The sequence below is a fragment of the Megascapheus bottae genome, chromosome X, assembly GCF_031878675.1.
Source record: "Megascapheus bottae isolate mThoBot1 chromosome X, mThoBot2.hap1, whole genome shotgun sequence".
Taxonomy (NCBI): Eukaryota; Metazoa; Chordata; class Mammalia; order Rodentia; family Geomyidae; genus Megascapheus; species Megascapheus bottae.
Genome location: NC_143547.1, coordinates 4,135,394 through 4,158,888, shown reverse-complemented (window position 1 = coordinate 4,158,888; position 23,495 = coordinate 4,135,394). Strand labels below are relative to the sequence as shown.

Here is a 23,495-nt window from a genome sequence, read left to right as displayed (position 1 = left end):
ATCAGCCATGTGAGTAACTAGGATTATAGGTATGAGCCACCAGCTCCCAGCTAAGGAAAATATTTGAAAGAGAAAGATGAATTTAGAAATGGGCATGTTCAGGAAAAGGCATAATCAGAGAAATGGTAGATTTAAGAAACCACACTAATATTTAGTGTCTTGAGACAGCAATGCCTTATTATTTATCCTAATTTTAAAGGTTAACCCGAATCAACTAATAAGATTATTCCAGTGATTACATTATTTTGGATTCTCACCTGTAGCTGATGTCACCAAGATGAAGTCTCATTTTTTTTCTGCCGGTGCCAGGGCTTGAACTCAGAGCTTGAGCACTGTTCTTGGGCTTTCTCAAGGCTAGCGCTCTGCCACTTGAGCCACAGTACCATTTCCAGCTTTTTCTATGTATGTGGTACTGAGGAATTGAACCTGGGTCTTCGTGCATGCTAGGTAAGCACTCTATCACTAGGCCAAAGTCGCTCATTTTTCAAGGCCTCTCTCCATGTGCCTTTTCATCATTTAACACTTTACAGTTCCCAATGTTGCCATTGGCTTTCAAGAGGAATGATTCCAATAGGACATGACCCAATTCCTAACACTTACCAAACCTTTGTAGTCTCTCATTCATCGAGGTCCCAATGGCCAGGCAAATTCACATAGTCATACCCCAGAGTCAATGTGAAAGGGGATTAGACAGGGATGTCCCTGCTATCAAGTTGTTTATTAAAGCCACCAATGTAACTATCTGTCACAATGCAATTTCCTGTCCCCAGCCACACAGAGTTCCATTAGTCTCGATTATTCTACAGGAGCTGAACCATGTTCTACGCATTCTTATTGCCACCTATGGAGTCTAGGATCTACATGGCTTTGGTCCTGCTCAGCACTTTACATTTTGGTTCTCTTTCTCCTTGGATCTTTGGTTTTTTTATCACAGCTCAAACTTTTATATTGTTTCTCTTATTTTTTTCTGTTTGGAGTAGAATGAGAAGAGTGAAGGCTTGTGAAATATTAATTCAAAGTGTCATGTTGGTTGGAAATCAGGCTCAACCAACATCAAGCCCATTTTCTTTGTGGAGGATCCTCTACCAGTTTCTCTTACTTTTACCAAAAGGGCTGTTCTTCTTTCCATATTTCTTCCTTGTGTAAATGATTCTGAAGGACTGCAACACCTGGATAGGTCCTTTGTCTTTAGGGTCTCAAAGAATGGGTCTAGAGGGAGAAGTAAAACAGCAAAGATCTATTGAAGAAAAAAAAGATACATTTAGCTTCTGCTAGACAGGAGCGGTTCCCAGGGCAATCATCACTTGGGTGCTTGTGCTGAGGTCATGTAAAGTTAATTATGGTTAGTTAAGTTAGGAGAGAGCTACGTGACTCTCAAGATCATTGGAGAGCCTGCAGGCCACATCAGTGTCCAAATCCAATCATAGGCTCTACACATCCTGCTCTAGTTCTCCATGCATCATTGAGCCCCACTGACTGGATGTTCTTTGTGCTCCTATATACACCTCCAGGGTCCAAACAGTCCACTGCTTCTACCCTAGTCTTCCAGGAGCAATGGGCTATGACATGATGTCCAGAGGCGGTTATACACAAATGCTCAAGGCCATGGTGAGAGATGCAGAGCCTCTATGGGAGGAGGTCTTTGTCTTGAGTGCCCAACCAGGTTCTTTTTCTGCTCTCATTGTCACACAGCAATGGTTGACAGCTATTGGTCTCTGGACATCCATTACTTTGCTTTTGTAATGATTTTGCTCCCAATACCTTCATGGACTTCCTTCACTCATTTGCCTAGCTAAATACTAGCAAGCCAAAGTACTCTTTTTTCTCCAAACTTCCAGTATTTTATTGTATTTCTATTATAACATTTACAACTTTCTTTTATTATAGACTGTGACATGTGTCTTAGCTTCATCTTGGTTTGGGGGTGTGGCTGATTGCCAGAGTTTTTTTCTTCATTGTGCTTTTCATATAAACAGTAGAGGCTCTAGTGGTAGAGCTCTAGCTTGAGAAAGCCCAAGGACAGTGCTCAGGCCCTGAGTTCAAGGCCCAGGACTGGCAAAAAAACCCATATAGACAGTAGAAACTTAATACACATTGGTTACCTTCTCACTCCAAAATTATCAAAGGGATCTCATTTACATATGAATTTGCAAAGAACTACATTTTCAGGGAAGGTGTTACACTTAATTCACATCTTTTCTATTTAGGTCATTTAATATCACAAATGACACTGATTATCTTCATATCATTTTAAGTGTAATCAGAAATCAGTATATGTAAGTATTTTTCTCTAATTTTAGTGACTTTTAAGAAAATAAAGACATACTTTGAGGCCACACTCAGGCACTACCCTATTATTAGAATTATTTCTTAATCCTGCTAGAACTTTTGACTACTAGAAATTAGTCTTAAATAAATACTATTCTTTAAGATTTAACTATAAATGGAATCATGTAGCCATATGAGATTGTGAACATTTCATGGGCAGACTCATAATTTATTTACTTTTTTAACTATTTAGGACAGAGTTTAGAATGAGAGCAAAAAAAAAATAGCTTGACTAGGCGATCAGGGAAAATGACCTCCTCGTATAGAGTTTCTGCATCCATCACCATGGCCTTGATGAGTAATTCTGGGTGCAGGCCCCCAGATACCATGTCACCATGGCCGAGCTCACTAGTGCATGGCAGCCACTGGCATAATGTCATGACCCATTGCCCCTGAAATACTTGAACAGTGAAGTGATTGCGTCCCAGAGGTATATGCTAGAATAGGCACCCAGTCAGAGGGGTAAGGACACAGTGCAGGCAGTGTGGAGCCTCTGATTGGGTCTGGAAACTGATATGGCCCACTGGCTATCCAGTATTCTGGACAGCCACATTAGCTCTCCTAGAACACCTGATTAATCCCTGTACAACGAACTGCAGGTGGTACCAGCCCTTGTTGCCCCTCCTGTCTAACAGGAGCTCTGCTTTTCTTTTTCTGCAATAAATCCTTGCTGTTGTACTTGTTCCTTTGTGTGTCCATGGACTCGTTCTTTGAGGCTATAGAGACAGTGCATCTGAATTAGGTGGTGCAGTCTTTCCATAACAAGAGCACACATGTCTCTTGCCATACTGCTAGCAGAATACAAATATTTAATAATCCTTGGAAGCTTCAGGAGGGAATAAAAAAAAGAGGTCTTCAGAGATAAATAGGCATGCTTCATGTTTAAAACAAATAACAATAATGGTGGCAGTGATTGTGCTCCTAAAGGAGCTTATTCACGAAATTGCATGGCAGAGTTGTAAAACTTCTAATACCAACGATGAAAGGTAGATATTTTTTCAGACTACTGATTCTTTGGCCTCCCTGCCAAGCACAACTACAGCTACTTGAACCCATTTGAATAGGAGTAGATATTTCAAGTCAGAGCTTAGATTGTTCACCTGACTTCAGGGCTGCAGATAAAATACAGCTGTGTAGTCCAATTTGAATTTCAAGATACTATTGCTTTTAGGAACTGAATATGGTTTTTAGGGACGTCTTCAAAATTGGGGGCATACTACCCTTAAAAAAAATCTGAAATTCCAGCCTCATATATTTATCTGTTTTGATTTGCCTTTACTTTGTATTTTAATTTTAATTTGTATTTTATTTTAATTTCTTTCATCGGACAACATTGCCAGAATGGTAAGAACCAGTACCATTCCGCTGAGGAACGAATCATCTCAGACAAAACGCCACTCAGACTCTGGCTTCCTCTTGGCTTCCGTAGCCTTCTCAGCTCAAATCTGTCCAATCAGAAGCCAGGCGGGCGAGAAAAGGCTTCCTGAAAAGAGACGCCGTAACTAGGAAACCACGCCGCGCATGCTCCCAGCTTACCTCAGCCTTGCAGTCCGGCGCTAGTGGTCGCTGAAGCCACCTCCCGCGCTGAAGGGTGGGGTTGAGTGAGTGCCGCTCTTGCACGTGACCCCAATCCTTCTTTGTAATTGGCTGTGTCCGGGGTGCGGCGTTCGGGCGCGGACGCTCGGGATTGGTACGTCAAAACAGTGGGGCGGGACTCTGACTACAGCCGCGGGAGGTCCGGACACTGGCGGCCATGGGACTAGCCGGTAAATATTCCTTTGGCCTCTTCTCTCCGGCATTCTCGGCCTTTTCCCGGACCGGCTTGGACCGTTCCAATAGAACCCTGGAAGGCTAAGAGGGAGTGAAGATGGCCCGGCTAGAGGACCGGAAGTTGGGTTGGAGCGTCTGGGTAGTGAAATGGGGCTGGAGCCGGTTCGTCGGCTGAAGTTAGTGAAGCGAGGGACTAGGGCCTCTGGGACGCCGGGCTTCCAACTCCCGTCTACTTTTCGGCCTTCTTCCTCCTCCCTTTGGGTCTGGGTCTCACATTGCCTGTCTTGGAGAGGGTCGCGGACTGACTGGGGCTCGCCCCCACTTCCTGGCCCTAAGCGCTCTCCAGCCTACCTCTGTGCGAGTGAAGCCAGGACGCCGCGTTGGGATTCGGTATGATGGTCTTGATTCTCAGCCCCGGGGCTTTCTTCCCGAGGCTTCTTTACTGAGGTTTCTTGAGAGCCTCCACTACTGTAAACGACTCCTTGGAACTCTTTGACCGTGGTCGAGAATTTTAAGACTTTTTTTTCCCCCCGACTTGACCATGTTAAGTGGCAGGGTGGAGTTCTAGGACAGAACATTCGTTCAACTTGGCAGCTTTCCCATTGGTAAAGTGCACGGGAGATTCTCTAGATCTATTAAGCCTGTCTCCAGTTTTAAAATGTCAATTTATGGAATTTTACTGTATACTGGAGCTGTCAGCAGTGATAATAGGATGGTAGGTAGACTTGTTACAGCATTAGTGGTTAATGACAAATTTTTTTCTGTATTCACTAACAGTTTTTTTAATTAAAGAATTTATTAACGTTGATTTTTTTACATCATATTTTAAATGACAAGTTTAACAAACAAGTGTTCAAGGAGGAAATCTCTATTTACAATCACTAGGACTTAGTATTTAGAACTTAATCAAAATTAGGCTAAGGGTTTGTATGTCATAGAAACATTAATTTATGAAATAAAACATTATGTCTATAGAGTCATAGGTTTTTATGTCTATTAGTTATATTTATATTTCCATTACTATGTCCATAGTTTTGGGTATGCAGTTATTGAGTCCTCGCTCTTGTACTCTTTGGATTTAATGACAAATTTTTAATAATTACATTTGGTTCATAACTTACCTTTTTCCTAGTTATCCTTTATTTTTTAAAGGTAAATAAAAACTGGATATTGGAAGCTCACACCTGTATTTTTACCTACTCAGGAGACTTAGATCTGAATATTGTGGTTCAAACACAGCTGGGGCAGGAAAATCTGAGAGACTATTTCTGAGACTCCTATCTCCAATTAACTACCAGAAAAGCTGGAAGTGGAGTTGTGGTTCAAGTATTAGAGCACTAGCCTTGAGCAAAAAGCTAAGGGACAGTGTCTAGATTTGTAGTTCAAGCTCCAGGATCAGCACAGAAAAAAAATAATTTAAAAAAATCAAAACAACACCAGCTAAGTATACTTGGAAATGGAGACACAAAACTACAGTAAGACAATGTTAAACAACTTAAAAGCTGAAGTTTGCTTCAGGAATCTCAATATTCAGTACATTCTGTTTGATAAACATTCATGTTGTATTTTGAGTATGTAAAATGTAGATGAATTTGTTAGATTTGGTAGTTAATTTTTCTGCACACAGTTAATTTGTATTTTTTAAATTTTCAGGTGAAATTTGAAACTTAAGGGCTTAAGGATGGCTTCTTATTGTATAGTTAAGTTTCTTCAAAAGTCTCTTTAGTGAAAAGTCTTAATATGGAATGAGGATTACACATTGGTGGGACTTTATGGACCCGGGTGAGACTTTATAGACCCATGAAATAAGCATTTCTCCCTTTACATGTAAGACATGGCCCAAAATTAAGTCTGTCTTGAGTTTAGCTTTCAGTTTCCAACTGTGTTGGAAGGATGAATAAGGTTAAGGAAAAAGTGAAGGGAGAAGATTGAATGTCACTGTCCTTGAATAAGGAAGGTGTATGAGCTCTATATGACACTCGAAAAAGTTGTTCTCCAAGATAGATCTAGCTCCAGGTATATTTTAGTGTAAACCTCAAAGCTAATATGAGCAGAATGTGTGTGTGCGTGTGCGTGTGTTGTGTGTGTGTGTGTGTGTATGTGTGTGTGTATTGTATTGGTTTTCTTGGTCAAAGCCAATACTTCCTCTTGAGCCACGCCTGCAGTCTGGCCTTTTGCTGGTTAATTGGAAATACAATCTGTCAGTCTTTTCTACCCTGGCTTGTTTTGAACTATAATCCTTTGGTCTCATCATCCTCAATAGCTAGAATTACTTGTGTGCACCACCAACACCCCAGCTAGAAGAAAATTATTAGATTAATTGAATCAGTGGTTAACTCTAGAGCAGGAATCAATGAACTTTCTGTAAAGGGCCAGATGGCAAATATTTTATTCTCTGTGGATCATGTGGTTTCTGTGGAAGCCACTATATCACTGTAGCACAAAAGTAGGCTTTCACCCAAATGAATGAATGGGCAAGCCTGTGCTCTTAAAGTATATTACAAAACTAGGTAGAAGACCAGTATAATTAAATTGAAATTCTAGCCTGTTGGGTTGTAGTTATCCTTTTCTGTAGGATAAACTTCTCCCTTACATAGTGGTATACAATAGTAACCATTGTATTATTTTTCATTATTCTGGACTCTTCTAGCTATAGGTGGTAGTATTTGTGCTACTTTTGCTAGTGGTCTCTAAGGTGGATGCATTTAGCTAATAGTTTGGTTAGAAACTGGATTCAGGTAAGAATATTGGTATTGCTGGGCCTCTGGCTCTCTCCATCTTATCTTCCTTCTACCACTTAGCTAGATTTCAATGATAGTTGAGGGTAGCCCAAGGCCAAAGATTTGTAATTGATTACCACTATGTTCTTTGGGTTATTCTAGGTCCTAAAGTAATGGGGGAGCCCCAGTTGGGGCAGTCCGAACCTATAATCCCAGAACTCAAAAGACAGAAGCAGGAGGATGCTGAGTTTAATGTCAACCTGTACTACATAGCTAGATTTTTGTCTTAAAAAAGTAAAGAGGAAAATTGTTAAATGCAAGGGCTAGGAGTGATCACCAACCAAACAGACAAGTATCTCTAACTACTTTAGGTATGTTTTTACAGGAAAATTTTAACATATAGTGCCTGATGTATATTGGATATTTAATAAAGTGATAATAGTATAGGGGAAACGTACATATATACTTTAGTATGACATTAAGATTTATATGTAGCAGTACATTTAGAGCTAAATTAAGCCATTGAAGTAAAATCTAGTTTTGTTGTATAGTGTGTCGGTAAATGTCAAATAAGTTAATTCACTATATGCTTGTGTTTTATTTCCGGGGGAAAGCTAACAAATTTACTTTAACAATGAAATTATTAATTTCTCTATCTGTGCTATATAACTGGGGCTTAACCTTGGCTTTATGTTTCTTACTCAGCCTTTACACTCAAGGCTGGTGTTCAACCACTTGAGCCACATCTTCACTTGCAGATTTTAACTGGAGATATGCCTCATGGGTTTCTGTCTGGGGTGGATTTGAACCAGGATCCTCAGATTTTAGCCTTCTGAGTAGCTAAGACTACTAGCAGTGAACCACTAGTGCCTGGCTAAAAGTTTTTTAAGTAGTAGCCAGGTTGTAACTTTAAAAGTAGCCAAGCAAAAACTTTAATAGAAAGAAAGTGAGAGAAATTGCACCCTTATGGTAAATGGTGGGCTCAAGTTGCATGGCTCAAGAGAAAATCCATGGTTAAGAATTTGTTTTCTGGGATATGGAGTGTGATCATGGTAATGACGCAGAAAGGTCATCGTAGGGAAATGAGAGATTGACTATGTGCAGAATTTTGGGGAGTGATCTGTGCATGTACATGGTTGCCATTCCTGTGCTTTTCAGTTATATGTATGAGATACAGTGCATATGCATAAAGTTTTAAGAAGTTCGTTGGGCAGGATCTGCAGTAGAAAATGTGCTGTTTCTCTGAGCTAAGATCTTGCTTTTCTGTCTTTCAGGTAGCAGAGGACACATTTCTTAATTGGTTTGCTCTAAGAACCGATGCCTAAACCATCTCAGCATGGCCTTTAGAGGAACAGGTGGACATGACCTGCCTCACTCAGCTGCACTCACCCCAGTTAGCCCTGGAAGCCTTTCCTCCCTTAGAAACCGTACCCATAGTATATGCATGGTGTCTGACTTCTTCTATCCAAATATGGGAGGTGTGGAAAGCCACATTTACCAGCTCTCTCAGTGCCTGATTGAAAGAGGGCACAAGGTCATAATTGTCACCCATGCTTATGGAAATCGCAAAGGCATCCGTTACCTCACTAATGGCCTCAAAGTTTATTATTTGCCTCTGAAAGTCATGTACAACCAATCTACAGCCACGACCCTCTTTCACAGTCTGCCATTGCTCAGGTACATATTTGTTCGGGAGAGAGTTACAATAATCCATTCCCATAGTTCTTTTTCTGCCATGGCCCACGATGCTCTCTTCCACGCCAAGACAATGGGGCTACAGACAGTCTTCACAGATCATTCCCTTTTTGGATTTGCTGACGTCAGCTCGGTGCTTACAAACAAGCTTCTAACTGTGTCTCTTTGTGACACAAACCACATCATTTGTGTCTCTTATACTAGTAAGGAAAATACTGTACTAAGAGCTGCACTGAATCCTGAAATAGTGTCCGTCATTCCTAATGCTGTAGATCCTACCGACTTCACTCCAGACCCATTTAGAAGGCATAATAGTATAATAACTATTGTTGTTGTCAGCAGACTTGTTTACAGAAAAGGTAATGAAACGATAGCTATATTTGCATTCCAGACTTTTTCCTCATAGAAAGTTGTTGAATAATTGCATACAATGATTTTGTTTTATGATTTTATAATTGCTTCTGCCTTAATTATAGCAAAGAAAGGTCAAATTTCTTCATCCAAGAATTTTTAGAATGATGATGAATGCTGTCCCACAGCCTTTGATGTTTTGATGGTTACTAAAAAAACAAAAGCAATACCCTGATGCTCTTTAATTGATGAGAATTTTTGGAAAATTAAAACAGCCTGGCATATATGGTAAGAAGTAAAGGACAGCCAGGCCACCGGCGCCTCATGGCTGTAATTCTAGCTACTCAGGAGGCTGAGATCTGCCAGCCTGGCCACGGAAGTCTGTGAGACTCTTATCTACAATTGACCACCAGAAAACCAGAAGTGGCTCTGTGGCTCCAAGTAGTAGAGTGCTAACCTTGAGCTGAAGAGCTCAGGGTCAGCATTCAGGCCTAGAGTTCAAGCCCCATGGCCACCCCTCCCCCCCCAAAAAAAGTAGCTAAGGATGGAGCTCACATGGCCTTTTCTTTCTGATTGCAAAAATAATGTGTTTTCATTGGAAATGAGTTAAAAACCAAGAAAAGCAGCTGTTGATGAATGTTTTGATTTTATTACTTGTTTGCATATATATGTATGTATTGTCAAAATCAATTGAATTTTTTGTGAGTGCTGTTGTTTCATAGCTTGCTTGTTTCATTAAATTGTGTATAAAACATTAATATATTGGCAGGTAAGTGGTGAAAGAAAGAGAATTAGATGTTCCTGGTTAGAGCCTGATTGTCCCATTGAGTGGTCAAAGACAAGTTATTCAACTTCTGCATCCCGATTTTTGATTTGCTTTAATTTAGGCAGCACTGGGAGCTTCCTGAAGGTTCAGTGATGGTTCCCATAAGTTACATCATCTAGGTTGTACTCAACAAGTACCTGTCGTTAGCCTGAGAATTGTTTTTAGTACTCTGTAGTACTAATGAACACTATTAGTATGGTGTACAACACCTTAGAATTTGTGGTTATTTTAATGGTCTTTCTTTAAGACATAATAACAGTCTTCTAGATGCTATCTGGAAAACTTGCCCACTATTGAAACATATCACAAAGTAGGACACAAGCCACATCATTTTTCTCTTTTGTACTAATAAGGAAAATACTAAATCCTGACATAGTGTCCGTTATTCCTAGTGCTATATATCCTACTGATTTCACTCCAGATCCATTTAGAAAGCATAATAATTATTATTCATTAAAATTATATATACTCAAAGATTTGAACTTACAATCAAATGTTGTTACTGCTGCACACTGAATTATCAATAGCTTGGTGTAAAGCTTTGAGTTCTGGTTTTATTGATTTTGGCTATATCATCATACAGTTGTCATCACAAAGCTTTGTCTCTGTAGGTTTCTTTTAAGTGAGAAGAAAACCTAAAGGGGTCAGCAATGTGCTGAATTTTTAATTTGCTTTAAGTTTTACTTAGTTTAGGGCACCCCTTGTGTGAAGAACTTCTTTCTGTGATTTTATTGGAGTTGACATTTTTTAACTCATTCTCAGTTTGTGTGATTTTTTTATGATTAATTTTTCAGTTTAGTGACAAGTAAAACTGGCATCTAAGGCTTCTGAACAATTGCAACCAACTCTTTTTTATATATATTTTTTATTGTAATTAATAAAAAGGTTACATGATATTTGCCAGATAGAAGGTGCATTAATTCACATACATTGATACCCTTTCACATGTCTTGGTACCGATTACCCTCCCCCTCACCGCACCCCCCTGCAACCAACTCTTGGTGATTGTGAAGCTTAGTAGTATGCCATAGATTCCTTTCTCAGCATATAGGTGACCTTTGGAAGGAAAGGTCTTGCTTGATCCAACAGTTCACTTCAGTGAAGGTTGGTGAGAACACTTGAATTGTACTGTATTTGCTGGGGTAAAGTCAGTAGTATGCTTCTATTCTTTAATCAAAAGAGGTTAATGGACTGGCTTTCATTTTTTTTTCTGACTCCCTTTTGGGATATTGGTGATGTGTTTGTTGTAGCTTAGAAATCTTGCCTCATCTATTGTTTTGCTCAGTGCCTGAGCAATGTTCCTGAGCTTCTTTTGCTCTAGGCTAGCACTCTGCCACTTGAGCCACAAATTCTGGCTTTTTCTGTTTATGTAGTACTGAGAAATTGAACTCAAGGCTTGATGCATGCTATGCAAGCATTCCACCACTAAGCCATGTTTCTAGCTCTTTTAAGTAGATTACTTTTTGTTTGCTGCTGGCACTGGGGCTTGAACTCAGGGCCTAAGCACTTTCTCTTAGGTGTTTCAGTCGAAGATGATGTTGTACTATGTGAACCATTTCCCTGTCCTGATTAGCTTCAAGATGTGATTATCAGATCTCAGTTTTCTGAGTAACTAAGATTACAGACATGAGCTGCCTGTGCCTGGCTTTGCTTATTTTTATTTTAAGAGATAGCCAAAAAAATAACATGCTTGCAGTGATCAAGGATTAACATTTATTAATAGTCTATTCATTATTAACAAACTAATTTCATCAGGCAGTGTTCATTGGGCCAGGTATGAAAGACCTATTGGAGTGGTTTAAGTAAGAGAGAATAAACCAAATTCTCCTAGTTGAGTTTTCCTGATTGGTTTCTGAGTTCTCTCTCAGTCAGGGCTTCCTTGTGTTCTGTGTATGGCAAACATATCCCACTTCTTGCTATAGTGGTAATGACAACTTAACATTTATTCTGCAGTTAATATTTATACATGATACCATACCTCACCTGGCCCTCTCAATAACTATAAGATAGATGTCATCTGGATGTTAAAAAGGAAAAAAAATCTCAGAGTAATTCACCCAGGTTATAAAGTAAGAGATTACAAATATGAGTTCAATTTTTCTTGAGTTAAAGCCTCCTGTTTCATTATTCCCATCTTAGCCTCTGTTGTTCTAGGATAGATTAGAACATTAATATAAAAATTGTGATTTTTTATACATGTATACATTTTAAAATTAAGCTTAGTTCTCTATACTTTTATTAGAAAGTTTTAAAAGCAAATTGAGGCAGTTTTCTTTGACTATTTTGTGCGAAAATGGTGATAAAAAGTGTAGAGTCTTTAGAGGAACCAGGGGAAAAAGTTTCATAGTGAGGAATTTTAAAAGCTTTTATTCCTAGAGTATTATTATGAAGCACTGACAATATTAATCAGTTTTATTTTCTTGTGGTTGTCAGGACTAAATGACATGCATTTCAAGTACATTGCCAGCCCAGTAAGTATTCAGTAAATGGTAGTTTTAACAGTTAGGATTTTTGCTGTATTTTTTATTGGAAGAATAGATTCAACATTGTATCGAAAAGGTAGGAAAGAGGGCTAGGACCATAGCTCAAGTGATAATGTATCTGTCTAGCAAGTTCAGAGCCCTGAGTTCAAACCAGTTCTACCCTCCAGCCCGCTAAAAATGGAAGGAACAAGAAACAAGGGGAAAAGGAATAGAAGGAGATGAATGCAAAGAATTGTAAGCCATGATCCAGTTTAATCTAGAAATTCAGTTGATTTCTAATGATTTGAAACAAAGATAGCTTAGGGTTTAAGAAGCCTTTATAAATTAGAAAAGTTGTGTGTGAATTTATTTCTAGTATATGCAGTCAGTTTGAAAATGCCAGCAGAGTTTATGTAATGAATCTTACTTTGAATTATTTAATGAAAATGACATTATATGTATCATTCTTCCACCATCTGTTTTAGAAAGAATCCACCAGTTTTGGGAAAGAGAATGCGTGTATACATTTTTTTAAAATTAATCTTATTCTGGCTGAATTATTTTGTTTACTTTTGAATGTATATGATTTATAATGTTGATGAACTAAATTCTCAGGGGGTAAATATTACTGTTGCTTTAGTCACTTTTACCAATTATAAGGGCGTGATTTATCTTATTTCTTTACATTCCTTGAGGTTGCATTTACAAATGATAAAAAAAATTATTTTAATTTTTTTAAAGGAACCAATATTCATCCTTTTATCCTAGGGATGACAGCGAGCTGACAGTTGAGTTCCTGTCACTCTTGGTTATTCCTGTTCTGGGGAAATGGGCTAAAACTGCTTTGAATAAACTACTCATTTAAGTTATGCCAATAGTGTATTGTCCATTGCAAAGTTTCCTATGCAAACTATATTTTGAACAAAGAAGAGGCAGCAGTAAGACTTTGGTGTTTATCCCTTTCCTATGACAGGAACTGGAATCATATAGGAATAGAATTTTGTAGCAGTGGGCCTGGAGTTTGGCCTAGTGGTAGAGTGCTTGCCTAGCATGCAAAAAGACCTGGGTTCAATTCCTCAGTACCACATACATAGAAGAAGCCAGAAGTGATGCTGTGGCTCAAGTGGCAGAACTCTAGCCTTGAGAAAGTCCAAGGACAGTGCTCAGGCACTGAGTTCAAGTCCCAGGACTGGCAAAAACCAAAAAAACGATTTTTATAGCAGAGAAAAACTTTGGACTTCAGGTCCATAGGTCTTTTCATTTAGTAGATCAAGGAGACTTTACCAAGGTCAAAGGGTTCCCTGTTTAATATAACAGTACAAAGCTTAGGGCAACACCTTGATTGTAGTTACCTGTGTGCTCTGGAGAAAACCAGTAGATATGTGTTCTAGAAATAGGTGATGTGTACAAGTGGATAACTTTAAAAAAGTATGTTGAAAGAGAATTGTTTGGGAATGTGGAAGACAATGCATGTAAAATTTGTATCTTCCAAAATTGTAATTCAAACTGATGGCACATGGCTGTCATCTTAGCACTTGGGAGACTAAGGCAGAAGGATCATAGTTTAAGGCCAGCTTGGGCTACATTGTAAGATTCCGTATCAAAAAGTTATAGAGGTCACTGGCATTTTGTAGATGATTCTACTCTTCCAAGAAAGGTTTTAGGGGAGATGATTTGTCTGGTTAAAAGAGGGCAGACTCAACAACGCTGATACTTTTTAAAAAACAAGTGAGTGCATTCTTGCTAGTTCTGATTTTTTTTAAGTTTATATGTTAATATTACTAACATTCAGCTCAATGTTTTTAGGGACTGATTTGCTTAGTGGTATAATACCTGAACTCTGTCAGAAATACCCAGATTTAAATTTCATAATTGGAGGAGAGGGACCAAAGAGAATCATTCTGGAAGAAGTACGGGAACGATACCATCTCCATGACAGGTATGATATCAGTGGTCTGTGACTTCATGCTTTGCCTTAGACATGTTTCTCCTTCACATAAGGGAGGTGCTTATACAGTACAGATGAGAAAACTTAAAAGAATTCACTTTTTTTCCCATTATTCCAGTATTTATTTGACATAGGGGAGCAGGTATAGGAGGGACTGTGAAGGCACTAGAGAAGTTTCCAAACTTCATGCCATATAATGTGATTTAAATAGTATGACATAAATCTATAAATTGCTGTATGCTACATTTTGGGTAGGTCTTCAGTAATTTAGATAATACTTGAACATGTGAAGTATCAATTTTAAAAGGCTCATTTTCCTGTTGAGAAATTATACTTTAACATTAATCATGAAAGTATATTAATCTTTTCCTTAACTGTACATTAGTTGTTGAGAAGGTGAAAGAAATCTGGCATATGTAACAAAAATTAGACCTATGTGGCCAGGTACCAGTGGTGAATGCCTATAACCCTAGCCACTCAGAAGGCTGAGATCTCAGGATTCCTGATAGAAGCCAACTTGGGCAGGAAAAATTATAAGATAAGCCAATGAAACAGCAAAAAGCCAGAAATGGAACTATGGGTCAAGTTCTAGAGTACCAGCCTTGAACCAAAAAGCTAACATAGTATTCAATCCCCAGTACCAGTACATACACACAAAATACAAAAGTAGTTGTATGTAATATAATTCTTTTATATTAGTGTCTGATGCTAAGTTTTTGAGGGATAAAAAGCTAAGGATACTATAAATAGGAAATTTGAGTTGGAAGTTAAAATTTCTTTGGTAGAATGATTTTTCACACCTTTCTTTGCCTCTCATTTGCAAAAAACAGGGTACGTCTTTTGGGAGCTTTAGAACACAAGGATGTTAGAAATGTCTTAGTTCAAGGACACATTTTTCTTAATACCTCCCTTACCGAAGCATTTTGCATGGCGATCGTGGAAGCAGCCAGTTGTGGTTTACAGGTAAAATGGGTTGACATTGTTGGGGTTCTGTATTTGAATTTTCAAATAAAATCATAAGACCCAAGAAAGACACTGTAAAAAAAATCATAAGACCCACACTAAAGTAATTTTTTAACTTGGTCTCATTGGTTTTCTTGAGATATGCTTATGGTAGATCATGTGTTCTTTTTTTTTTCCTTTTTTCTTTTGAAGGTTGTAAGTACCAAGGTTGGTGGAATTCCTGAGGTGCTCCCAGAAAATCTTATTATTTTATGTGAGCCTTCAGTCAAATCTTTGTGTGAAGGGTTGGAAAAAGCTATTTGCCAGCTGAAATCGGGCACATTGCTATCTCCAGAAAAGATCCATAACATAGTAAAGACTTTCTACACCTGGAGGAATGTCGCAGAGAGAACAGAAAAAGTATGTGACATACCACAGAAAGATTGTATCTCAACTCCTATTTGATTTTGCATGCATACAGTTGCTTTCTTTTCTCTAGAAGTTGGCTATTTCTTGTTATTTGTATCAATTCAGTAGTGGGAGGTTTTAAACTCAGTGCCTTTTACTTGCTAGACAGGTGCTCTACCATTGAAGTCATGCCCCATCCCTTTTTGCGTTAGCTATTTTTCACAAAGGATCTTGTACTTTTTTTGTTCACGTTAGTCTGGGACTGTGATTCTCCTACCTATTCATCGTTTATCCTTGGGATTGCAGGTACGAGCTACCAGGCTGGCAGCCTTTGAATTTTTGGTTAAGTTCTAGACAAAAAGATATCAATTGTGCATTCCTCTGGTATACATAGTAAGCTAATGTTTTTAGACTAATTACTATACTTGACATCTTAAACTAGTAATACTAGTAGTTTCCTCATTAAACTGGGTATAAGGAAGTTATAAAATTTTCTAGAAATCATAGCATTTAGGGACAAAACTGGTATTAAAATCTCTTAAATTTTGTTAAGGCTGTTTATTATTCTAGAGCATATAAGCCCATTAATAAATATGTGGTAGTTGGGTGCTGGTGGCTCATGCCTGAAATCTTAGCTACTTAGGAACATGAGATCTTAGGATCACAGGTTTGAAGCTATCCCAACCAAGGAAGTCCATGAGACACCAGAAAACTGGAAGTGGCCCTGTGGCTCAAAGAGGTAGAATGCTAGCCTTGAGCAGAAAAACTCAGGGATAGCAACCAGGCCCTGTGTACAAGACCCATGACTGATAAAAAAAATGTTGTATTTGGAGAGGGTGGGAGGGAGATGGGGACCATGTCATGAGAAAGGGTATCAATGTTTGTGAAGTTATGCACCTTCTATCTGGTGAATATAATGTAACCCTTCTATTAATCGCAATAAAATTATTTTAAAAATGTTGTATTGGTTATTATGGCAACTTTGTAACATGTAAGTATTTAATTCAAGCTATTTGTCAAAACTCTTGTGGCACTTTTGCTAGTTTTACTACCTTGCATTTCTGTAGAAAAAAGAGATTTTTTTTGCATCTTTGATTTGAGTGAGTCCAGGGTTAGAATTCAAAATATACATGAAAAGCACGCATAATGATCATAAATAAAAATCAGTAATGGATGATTTTCAAAAGTACAGGTGCAGATATAGATTTCTTATAAGACAGGAAAGTAAGGTTGTAGAATATGCTGCCTGAGGAAGTGGCACTGTGGCTCAAGTGGTGGAACGCTAGCCTTGAGCTGAAGAGCTCAGGGACAGCGCCAAGGTCCGGAGTTCAAGTGCCATGACCAACAAAAAAAAAAAAAAAAGAAAAAGAGAAGAAAAACTGCTGCCTGATTTTGACTTAGAGTCCTTATTCTATCTAACTAGTGCTTTACCACTTGAAACACAGTGCCACATCTGGTTTTTGAGTGGTTAATTGGAGATGAGAGTCTCACAGGGACTTTTCTGCCCAGGCTGGCTTTGAACTGTGATCCTCAGATCTTTTCCTTTGGAAGAGTCTAGCACTGGTTCCCTATGTGGGGGGTGCATGTCAGAGTCAGCTGTTAGGCTCCATCTTCTTATGTCCTTGTCTCTCCAACCACTCTCAAGATTCTAATGTGACACTTTGGGAATAGAGGTTGAAATCAGTTATTATTGGCAGAAGTATTTGGTTGGACTATGGTTCTTTGGTGATAGCACCTTGAATTCCAAAACTGATTGACATTGACATCTCTGTGCATTGTCATTTGACCTTCTTGATTAACAACGTGCAAACCTTAAGAGTCTGAGGAGAGAAAGGAGAACAGAGCTGTGGTGATAGTTTGTCAAAATACATTAAAAGAGCTAAGTAGGATTTTTAATATCATTTTCTCTTAGTTGCATTTTAAAGTAGTTTAAAATAACGGTGAAAAGGTTTCTATTTGATATTCTTGGCAATTTATAGTATATATTTTGAAAACGAAATCATCAAATTCTGTTCATAGTCATCTATTATTATTATTATTATTATTATTATTATTGCCAGTCCTGGGCTTGAACTCAAGGCCTGGGTGCTGTCCTTGGACACTTTTTGCTCAAGACTAGCTCCCTGCCACTTGAGCCACAGCACACCACTTCTGGCTTTTTCTGAGTATGTGGTACCAAGGAATCAAACCCAGGGCTTTGCACATTTTAGGTGAGTACCACTAGGCTACGCCCCTGGCCCTCTTATTATTATTTTATCTCTTAAGATGTTCTTAACTCTATGACATTTTGATCCTTTTCAACTCCTTTCAGTTTAATATATTAAATAGAAAATTGACGACTTAAGTTGGCTTTCATGCTGTGAGCATAATTCATCAAATTCCACATGATTTTCAATATTATTCTGATTCACAATGTTTGTATCTAAAATATCTTCAAGGTAGAACTAGATGAACACATCCTGTGCCTTTCAGAGGTCACTGATCTACAGAATTTTCAGTGCATGTCAAAACTTCCTTGGATTGAGGAGGAGATAGTTTATAGGCCTGACATGAGACTCAGAACAAATAATCTTCAAATGGAATTTAAAAAACAGCAATGCTGGACCATTTTATATATTGTAAGCAAGTAGGATTAGAGACCTTTGTTTCTTAATATTTTATTAGAGTCTTGTGCTCAGCAAGTCATCAACTGCCAATTTTCAGCAGTAAACTTGATTCTTTTTTTTGCCAGTCCTAGGCTTGAGCTCAGGCCTGAGCACTGTCCTTGGACTTTCTCAAGGCTAGAGCTCTACCACTTGAGTCTCAGCACCACTTCTAGCTTTTGTCTATGTATGTGGTACTGAGGAATCGAACCTGGGTCTTCGTGCATGCTAGGCAAGCACTCTAGCACTAGGCCAAACACCCGGCCGTAAACTTGATTTTGTTGACCAGTATTTGACTTATATTGATATGTTTGGGAATTCCTTACTTTTTGTGTGTGATCTGTGAACTGCTTCTATATAGTTTGAGCATCCATGCTCAGTAGCATCTCCCCAGAAGCCAACTAGATTATAGCCATCTTACTGTGCTTGATTGTGCTGGTGTCAGTTTTGTTTGCTCATTCAAGCCATTTGGAAAGACCAGTTCTGCTCGAGCAGTGCTGAAATTAACTAATGAATTAAATATGGCCCCTGCCATATTTACACCATGGTTATCTGAAAAGCCAGTCAGACTTCCCAGGACTTTGGTATTCTAGTACTTGGCTAAAATAGGTATAAATCTCTTAAGTAGAGAAAAACTGTAGCTTACATATCACACCAAATCTAGCTCAGTTTTTGAACCATAAGTTAGTAATTAGCATGAGTAAGTTCAATATGGGTATCGTTGTAATGACAGTAGCAAACATGAGTAAATTCTGTCTGTATTTCTCAAACACTTATGGACATTTGTCACAGGAGTGTGATGGGTCAGAGCACTCATTTTCGGCCTTCTATCCTCCAGGTATATGAGATGGTGGCAAGAGAAGCTGTGTTTCCAATGGACAAGCGACTGGACAGGCTCATTTCTCACTGCGGCCCAGTAACCGGCTACATTTTTGCATTGCTGGCTGTGTTCAACTATCTCTTCCTCATTTTCCTGAGATGGATGACTCCTGATTCTGTTATTGATGTTGCAGTGAATGCCACTGGGCCAGGAGGAGCATGGACTCATCAGTATCCTGTCAGTAAAAAAGAGAATGAGAGGGATAAGGTGTCTAAAACCAGGTAGAAGACAGCCTGGCTTGTAAAATCGTAGTCATTTGTAATACTTCTATTAAGATGGTTGAAAATAACCTTGTTTTGGTTTTGTTTGTTAATCAGTTTTACACTTCATTTTGTCCGTTATGCTACCTCTATATCATTCAATGTTTTATTTTGAGGAAAGATAAAACCATATGCAATTCCTGAGTGTTGAAACTCCTTGCACTTCCTTAGATTTAGGAGAAAATAGTTAAGCCACTCAGGTATGAAAAATTTCATATTACTGAAATCCCTCTAGCAGAGATGTTTTAACCTTCTATTTTGGGAGCTTTGGGTGCTGAAGGGCCAAACGTTTCTGGGCATTTTTTGGCCAGTTTTTTAACGTTCTACCATTAGTTATAGACATTTTACCAGATGTTTACAGATTTTCTTTAGAGAGGTACAACAGTTATGTGAGCTACTTTAAGTCATGTTCTTGTACATTAATTAAACATTTTGATCCTGCTCCTAAACATTTTGGGGTCCACTCAGTAAGTGTTACATGAATACATATGTTTTTTTTGAGTAATATAGTGTGTTGCCAGTGTGTGTTGAGCACCTGCTTTGTGTAATATGTTGAGCTAGATAGTTCCTGCCATGAGGACCAGGAATGCATTTGTTCGTTATTCAGATGGCTTATTTCATTGTAGTCACAGTTGACAGGAAATGGTAAATTATCCATGCCAAAAATATTCACATTTGTAATGCCAGAAGTACTTCTTTGATCCTGTTGTATCCTTTCTCCTAGGTAGAGCTTTTGTCTTTAGTAGTGTTTCTGGAGAGAGTTTTGCTTTGTAAATTTTAGGGACCGATATCACTGTTGATAGTGCAGAAAAACTCTGCACATGTTTCAGTGCATAATTTAGGCCTTTTAAACTGCCTTCGTGTTTTCTGAACAGAATGTATGAGGTGTGCCATCTCAAAACCAGCTGCTACTCTGTCCTTTTGATATCAGTCACAACCCTCCACTGTGGCCTAGCTGATGTCTGCTAAGTATTGTGTCAATGTGCAAAAAAAAATGGCGTTACTCTAGAATGCTTCATTTATAGTGAATTGATTGTGAAAATGTTAGGAACAGGAACAAGTAAGTTTCCGTGGGTAGATTTTGTTATGGTGTTCCCCAGAGCCATGGGTTTTCGAGCCCCAGGTTATCCACATGGTGTGTATGCATTATTAATCTTTTCAACTCTAGAATAATTGTGAGCAGAAGACTGAAGACATCGTGAGGCACCTCTGAGTGCATTAGATTGATTCTGTCAGTATTGTGATTCTCTACAAGATTTTTTTTAAACAGCAGCATTCACAAAGCTTTTGACTTTTTTAAAAAAAAGTATCTTAACATACCTATTCTCTGGTTGCCACTGAAAGGAAAGAGATATGTTTGTGTTTTGTTTATATGAAAACCCAAATGTGATAGTGCAATTTTTAAAATCTAGATGTTAGGGATTCTTTTGTTGCAGAAAAATGGACTGATAAGAAACCATTGAGTCCCATTAGAATTTTTATGCATTGAGACTAACATGCAAATAATGACATAAACAGTGCCAATATTCATGGGAGGGTGAGAAATGGTTAACACTGGGTTTTATTTATTCTATTCAGCAGTTTTTAAAGGCACACTATTTTTCTTCTCTCATTAACTTTTTCCAAGTTGTTGTTTAATTCTTTAACATATAAGGTGAAAATTAATTACATTTGCATGTAAGATATATGATTTATAGGTTAAAATTATTTTTCTTAGAACAAATGGAGGTAAATTTGTCTTACAGAGATATTTTTCAGGCTTCCTTAGATGTAACTTTCAGTGTTGCACTAGTCAGTATGTGGAAACACATTGCACTACTCTCGTACTTAATGTTTATTTGAAAGTGAACTTAACATTGATGAGGGGTTTATTTAAAAATAAATTGTGTTTCTTTTGATGTTATGAACAGTTGTATATATATATATGTATCTATATATATATAGATATATATAGATGATTTGTTGAAATCTGTTACATGTCCAGAAATAAAGACAAAAATGACATTTTGACAATTTTTGAGTTGGTCTTGTTCTGTGGATAGAACGTTAGTTACTAGTGAAAGGACATACCCCTCGCCAGCTCCCTCATTTTCTTTTTCAGTGAAATTTAATTTGGTGCTTGATCTGTTATTTCCTGTTTTAGGAAGTATCCTTCGGATGAAAAGTCTCTGTCATTTTTATTTCGAATATATATACATATATATATATTTGTAACTCAAGAAATAACCATTAGATATTAGATATTAGATATTCATTAGATATTTGTTTCCTGATACAAATTAGCCCTTTTTTGCTGTTGCAGTAGAGTTATCACATAAGACAGATTAATGCATTCACATACTTGTTTATATGTGTGTGCGTTACATGATTATACTTTATGCCTTGCTAGATATTTTTAAGAGAAATTTGAATTGGGGTTTTATTTAAAGATGTCTAGCTTTCTCAGCCCCTTGGTTAGTAGCAGTACAAAGAAATCATCATTCATAGGTTACACCAGTGCATGTGCTTGCTTTGGCAAGGTGTTTTTTTTTAAAAAATTTTAGCAATTTTTTTATTATGATTTATTTTTTATTGTTAGGTTAATGTATAGAGGGGTTACAGTTATATTCATCAGGTAGTAGATGCATTACTTCTAATACATTGATACCCCCTCAAGGTAATTTTTAACCTCTTAAGAGTTCTGGGATTGAACCCACTGCCTTATAGAGGTGAGATAGGCATTCTACCACCTGAAGAAAGCCCCAATCCTTCTGTTTTTATTTGGTATTTGAGATAGGATCTCACTAACTTTGCTTTGAATTCATAATCCTCCTGTCTCTTCCTCCGGAATAACTGGGATTATGCATATACTCAATTTGTGAGATATATTTAAAAGTCTCTTTCTCTTCATTCCCAAAAGAATGAAACAACAATATACAAAAACATACAAATGCCCAAAACATTCAAAGTTGTACAGTTTAAAATTCTGTGCAGGATTTAATTTGTATTCTATGGTATTTAGTGAGATTTTGATTCTACTCATCGTTTATATTAGTCTGTTGCTCAGTAGGTTTAACTGGGAGTAGGGAGGGATTTTTCCCCCCAAGTAACATATCTCAGTATCTGGAAACATGACTGGTTGTAAACACTGAATGATTGTAGTATTGGTATTGAGTAGATACAGGTCAGGGTTTCTGCTAAGCATTCTACAATGTTGGTGATAGTTCCCTACAACAGAATTCTCTGGTTTAAGAGTCTCATGTACCTTCCTGCCTTAGCTAGCTTCAAACTTTGAACCTCAGATCTCAGCCTCCTGAGTAGCTATGATTATAGATTGGAGTTACCAGTGTTTGGCTCTCATCAGCCTTCATAATAGTGGATAAAACAATTCTTATGGAGACATAGTGATTTCAGTTTGCCTAAGTGCTAGGAGCTCTCATATTTTTGTATGAAATATTAAGATTTTTTTAGTCTGTACTAACAGTTTTCCTTTGGCCTACATTTATTAAGTTTTTCAAAGTTTAGGAAAATTAATATAGACATGAATGCAGAAAGATCAGTTGGTGAGAGTGAAGATTCATTAATTTCACTTACGTTGGCCCACTGGGAAGCGAATATTGTCCATCTAGGGAATTTTGTCCGTTTGTGGAATCTTTGGTTGTTTCACCCATTTTATTATAACTGCCGTGACCAAGGATAGCCCACATTTTTCAGAGAGCCACCATCTTTACTGATGCTTGAAAATGAAAGCCAATGATTTACTGGGAAGGATCCTAGCTGTGGGACCTTTTTATGGATGAAACTGTCACAGCAAGTCGTCTAATTCCTTCTGTGTCCCTCAATTTCATGTGGAGAGGCAACATGATAAGCCTTTTATTAGATTCTGCCTAAAATAATACTTTATTTTTCTAGTCCTGGGCCTTTCACTACAGGCCTGGGCACTGTCCCTGAGCTCCTTTTTCCCAAAGCTAGCACTCTACCACATGAGTCACAGCTCCATTTCTGGATTTTTCTATGCTTAAATGGAGATGAAAATCTCATGGACTTTCTTACTCTACCTGGCTTCACACCATGTTCTTCAGATTTCAGCCTTCTATGTAGCTTGGATTATGGGCGTGAGTCACCAGTGATCGGCTGTTAAGTGTGTGTGTGTGTGTGTGTGTGTGTGTGTGTGTGTGTGTGTGTGTGTAATTTTTTTTTGATGGTCATGGGGCTTGAACTCTGGGCCTGGGTGCTATCCCTGAACTCTACCTCAAGGCTTCTGCCCTACCCCTTGGTCTGGGC

The 23,495-nt window shown here is 38.1% G+C and overlaps 1 protein-coding gene across 2 annotated transcripts; it reads left to right on the top strand.

The window, feature by feature from the left end:
• The first annotated feature begins 4,037 nt into the window (after positions 1 to 4,037).
• Positions 4,038 to 19,707, top strand: Piga (phosphatidylinositol glycan anchor biosynthesis class A). 2 transcript variants are annotated; one of them, XM_090325968.1, is made up of 7 exons: positions 4,038 to 4,094; positions 8,093 to 8,495; positions 8,718 to 8,872; positions 13,959 to 14,091; positions 14,931 to 15,063; positions 15,256 to 15,462; positions 18,931 to 19,707. In XM_090325968.1, exons 2-7 carry the CDS (start codon positions 8,155 to 8,157, stop codon positions 19,195 to 19,197), a joined length of 1,236 nt encoding a protein of 411 aa, XP_090182094.1. In that variant the 5' UTR covers positions 4,038 to 4,094; positions 8,093 to 8,154; the 3' UTR covers positions 19,198 to 19,707. The 2 variants fall into 2 exon arrangements, with proteins under 2 accessions (XP_090182094.1, XP_090182093.1); XM_090325967.1 differs by having other exon boundaries at positions 8,093 to 8,872.
• The last annotated feature ends 3,788 nt before the right edge of the window (positions 19,708 to 23,495 follow it).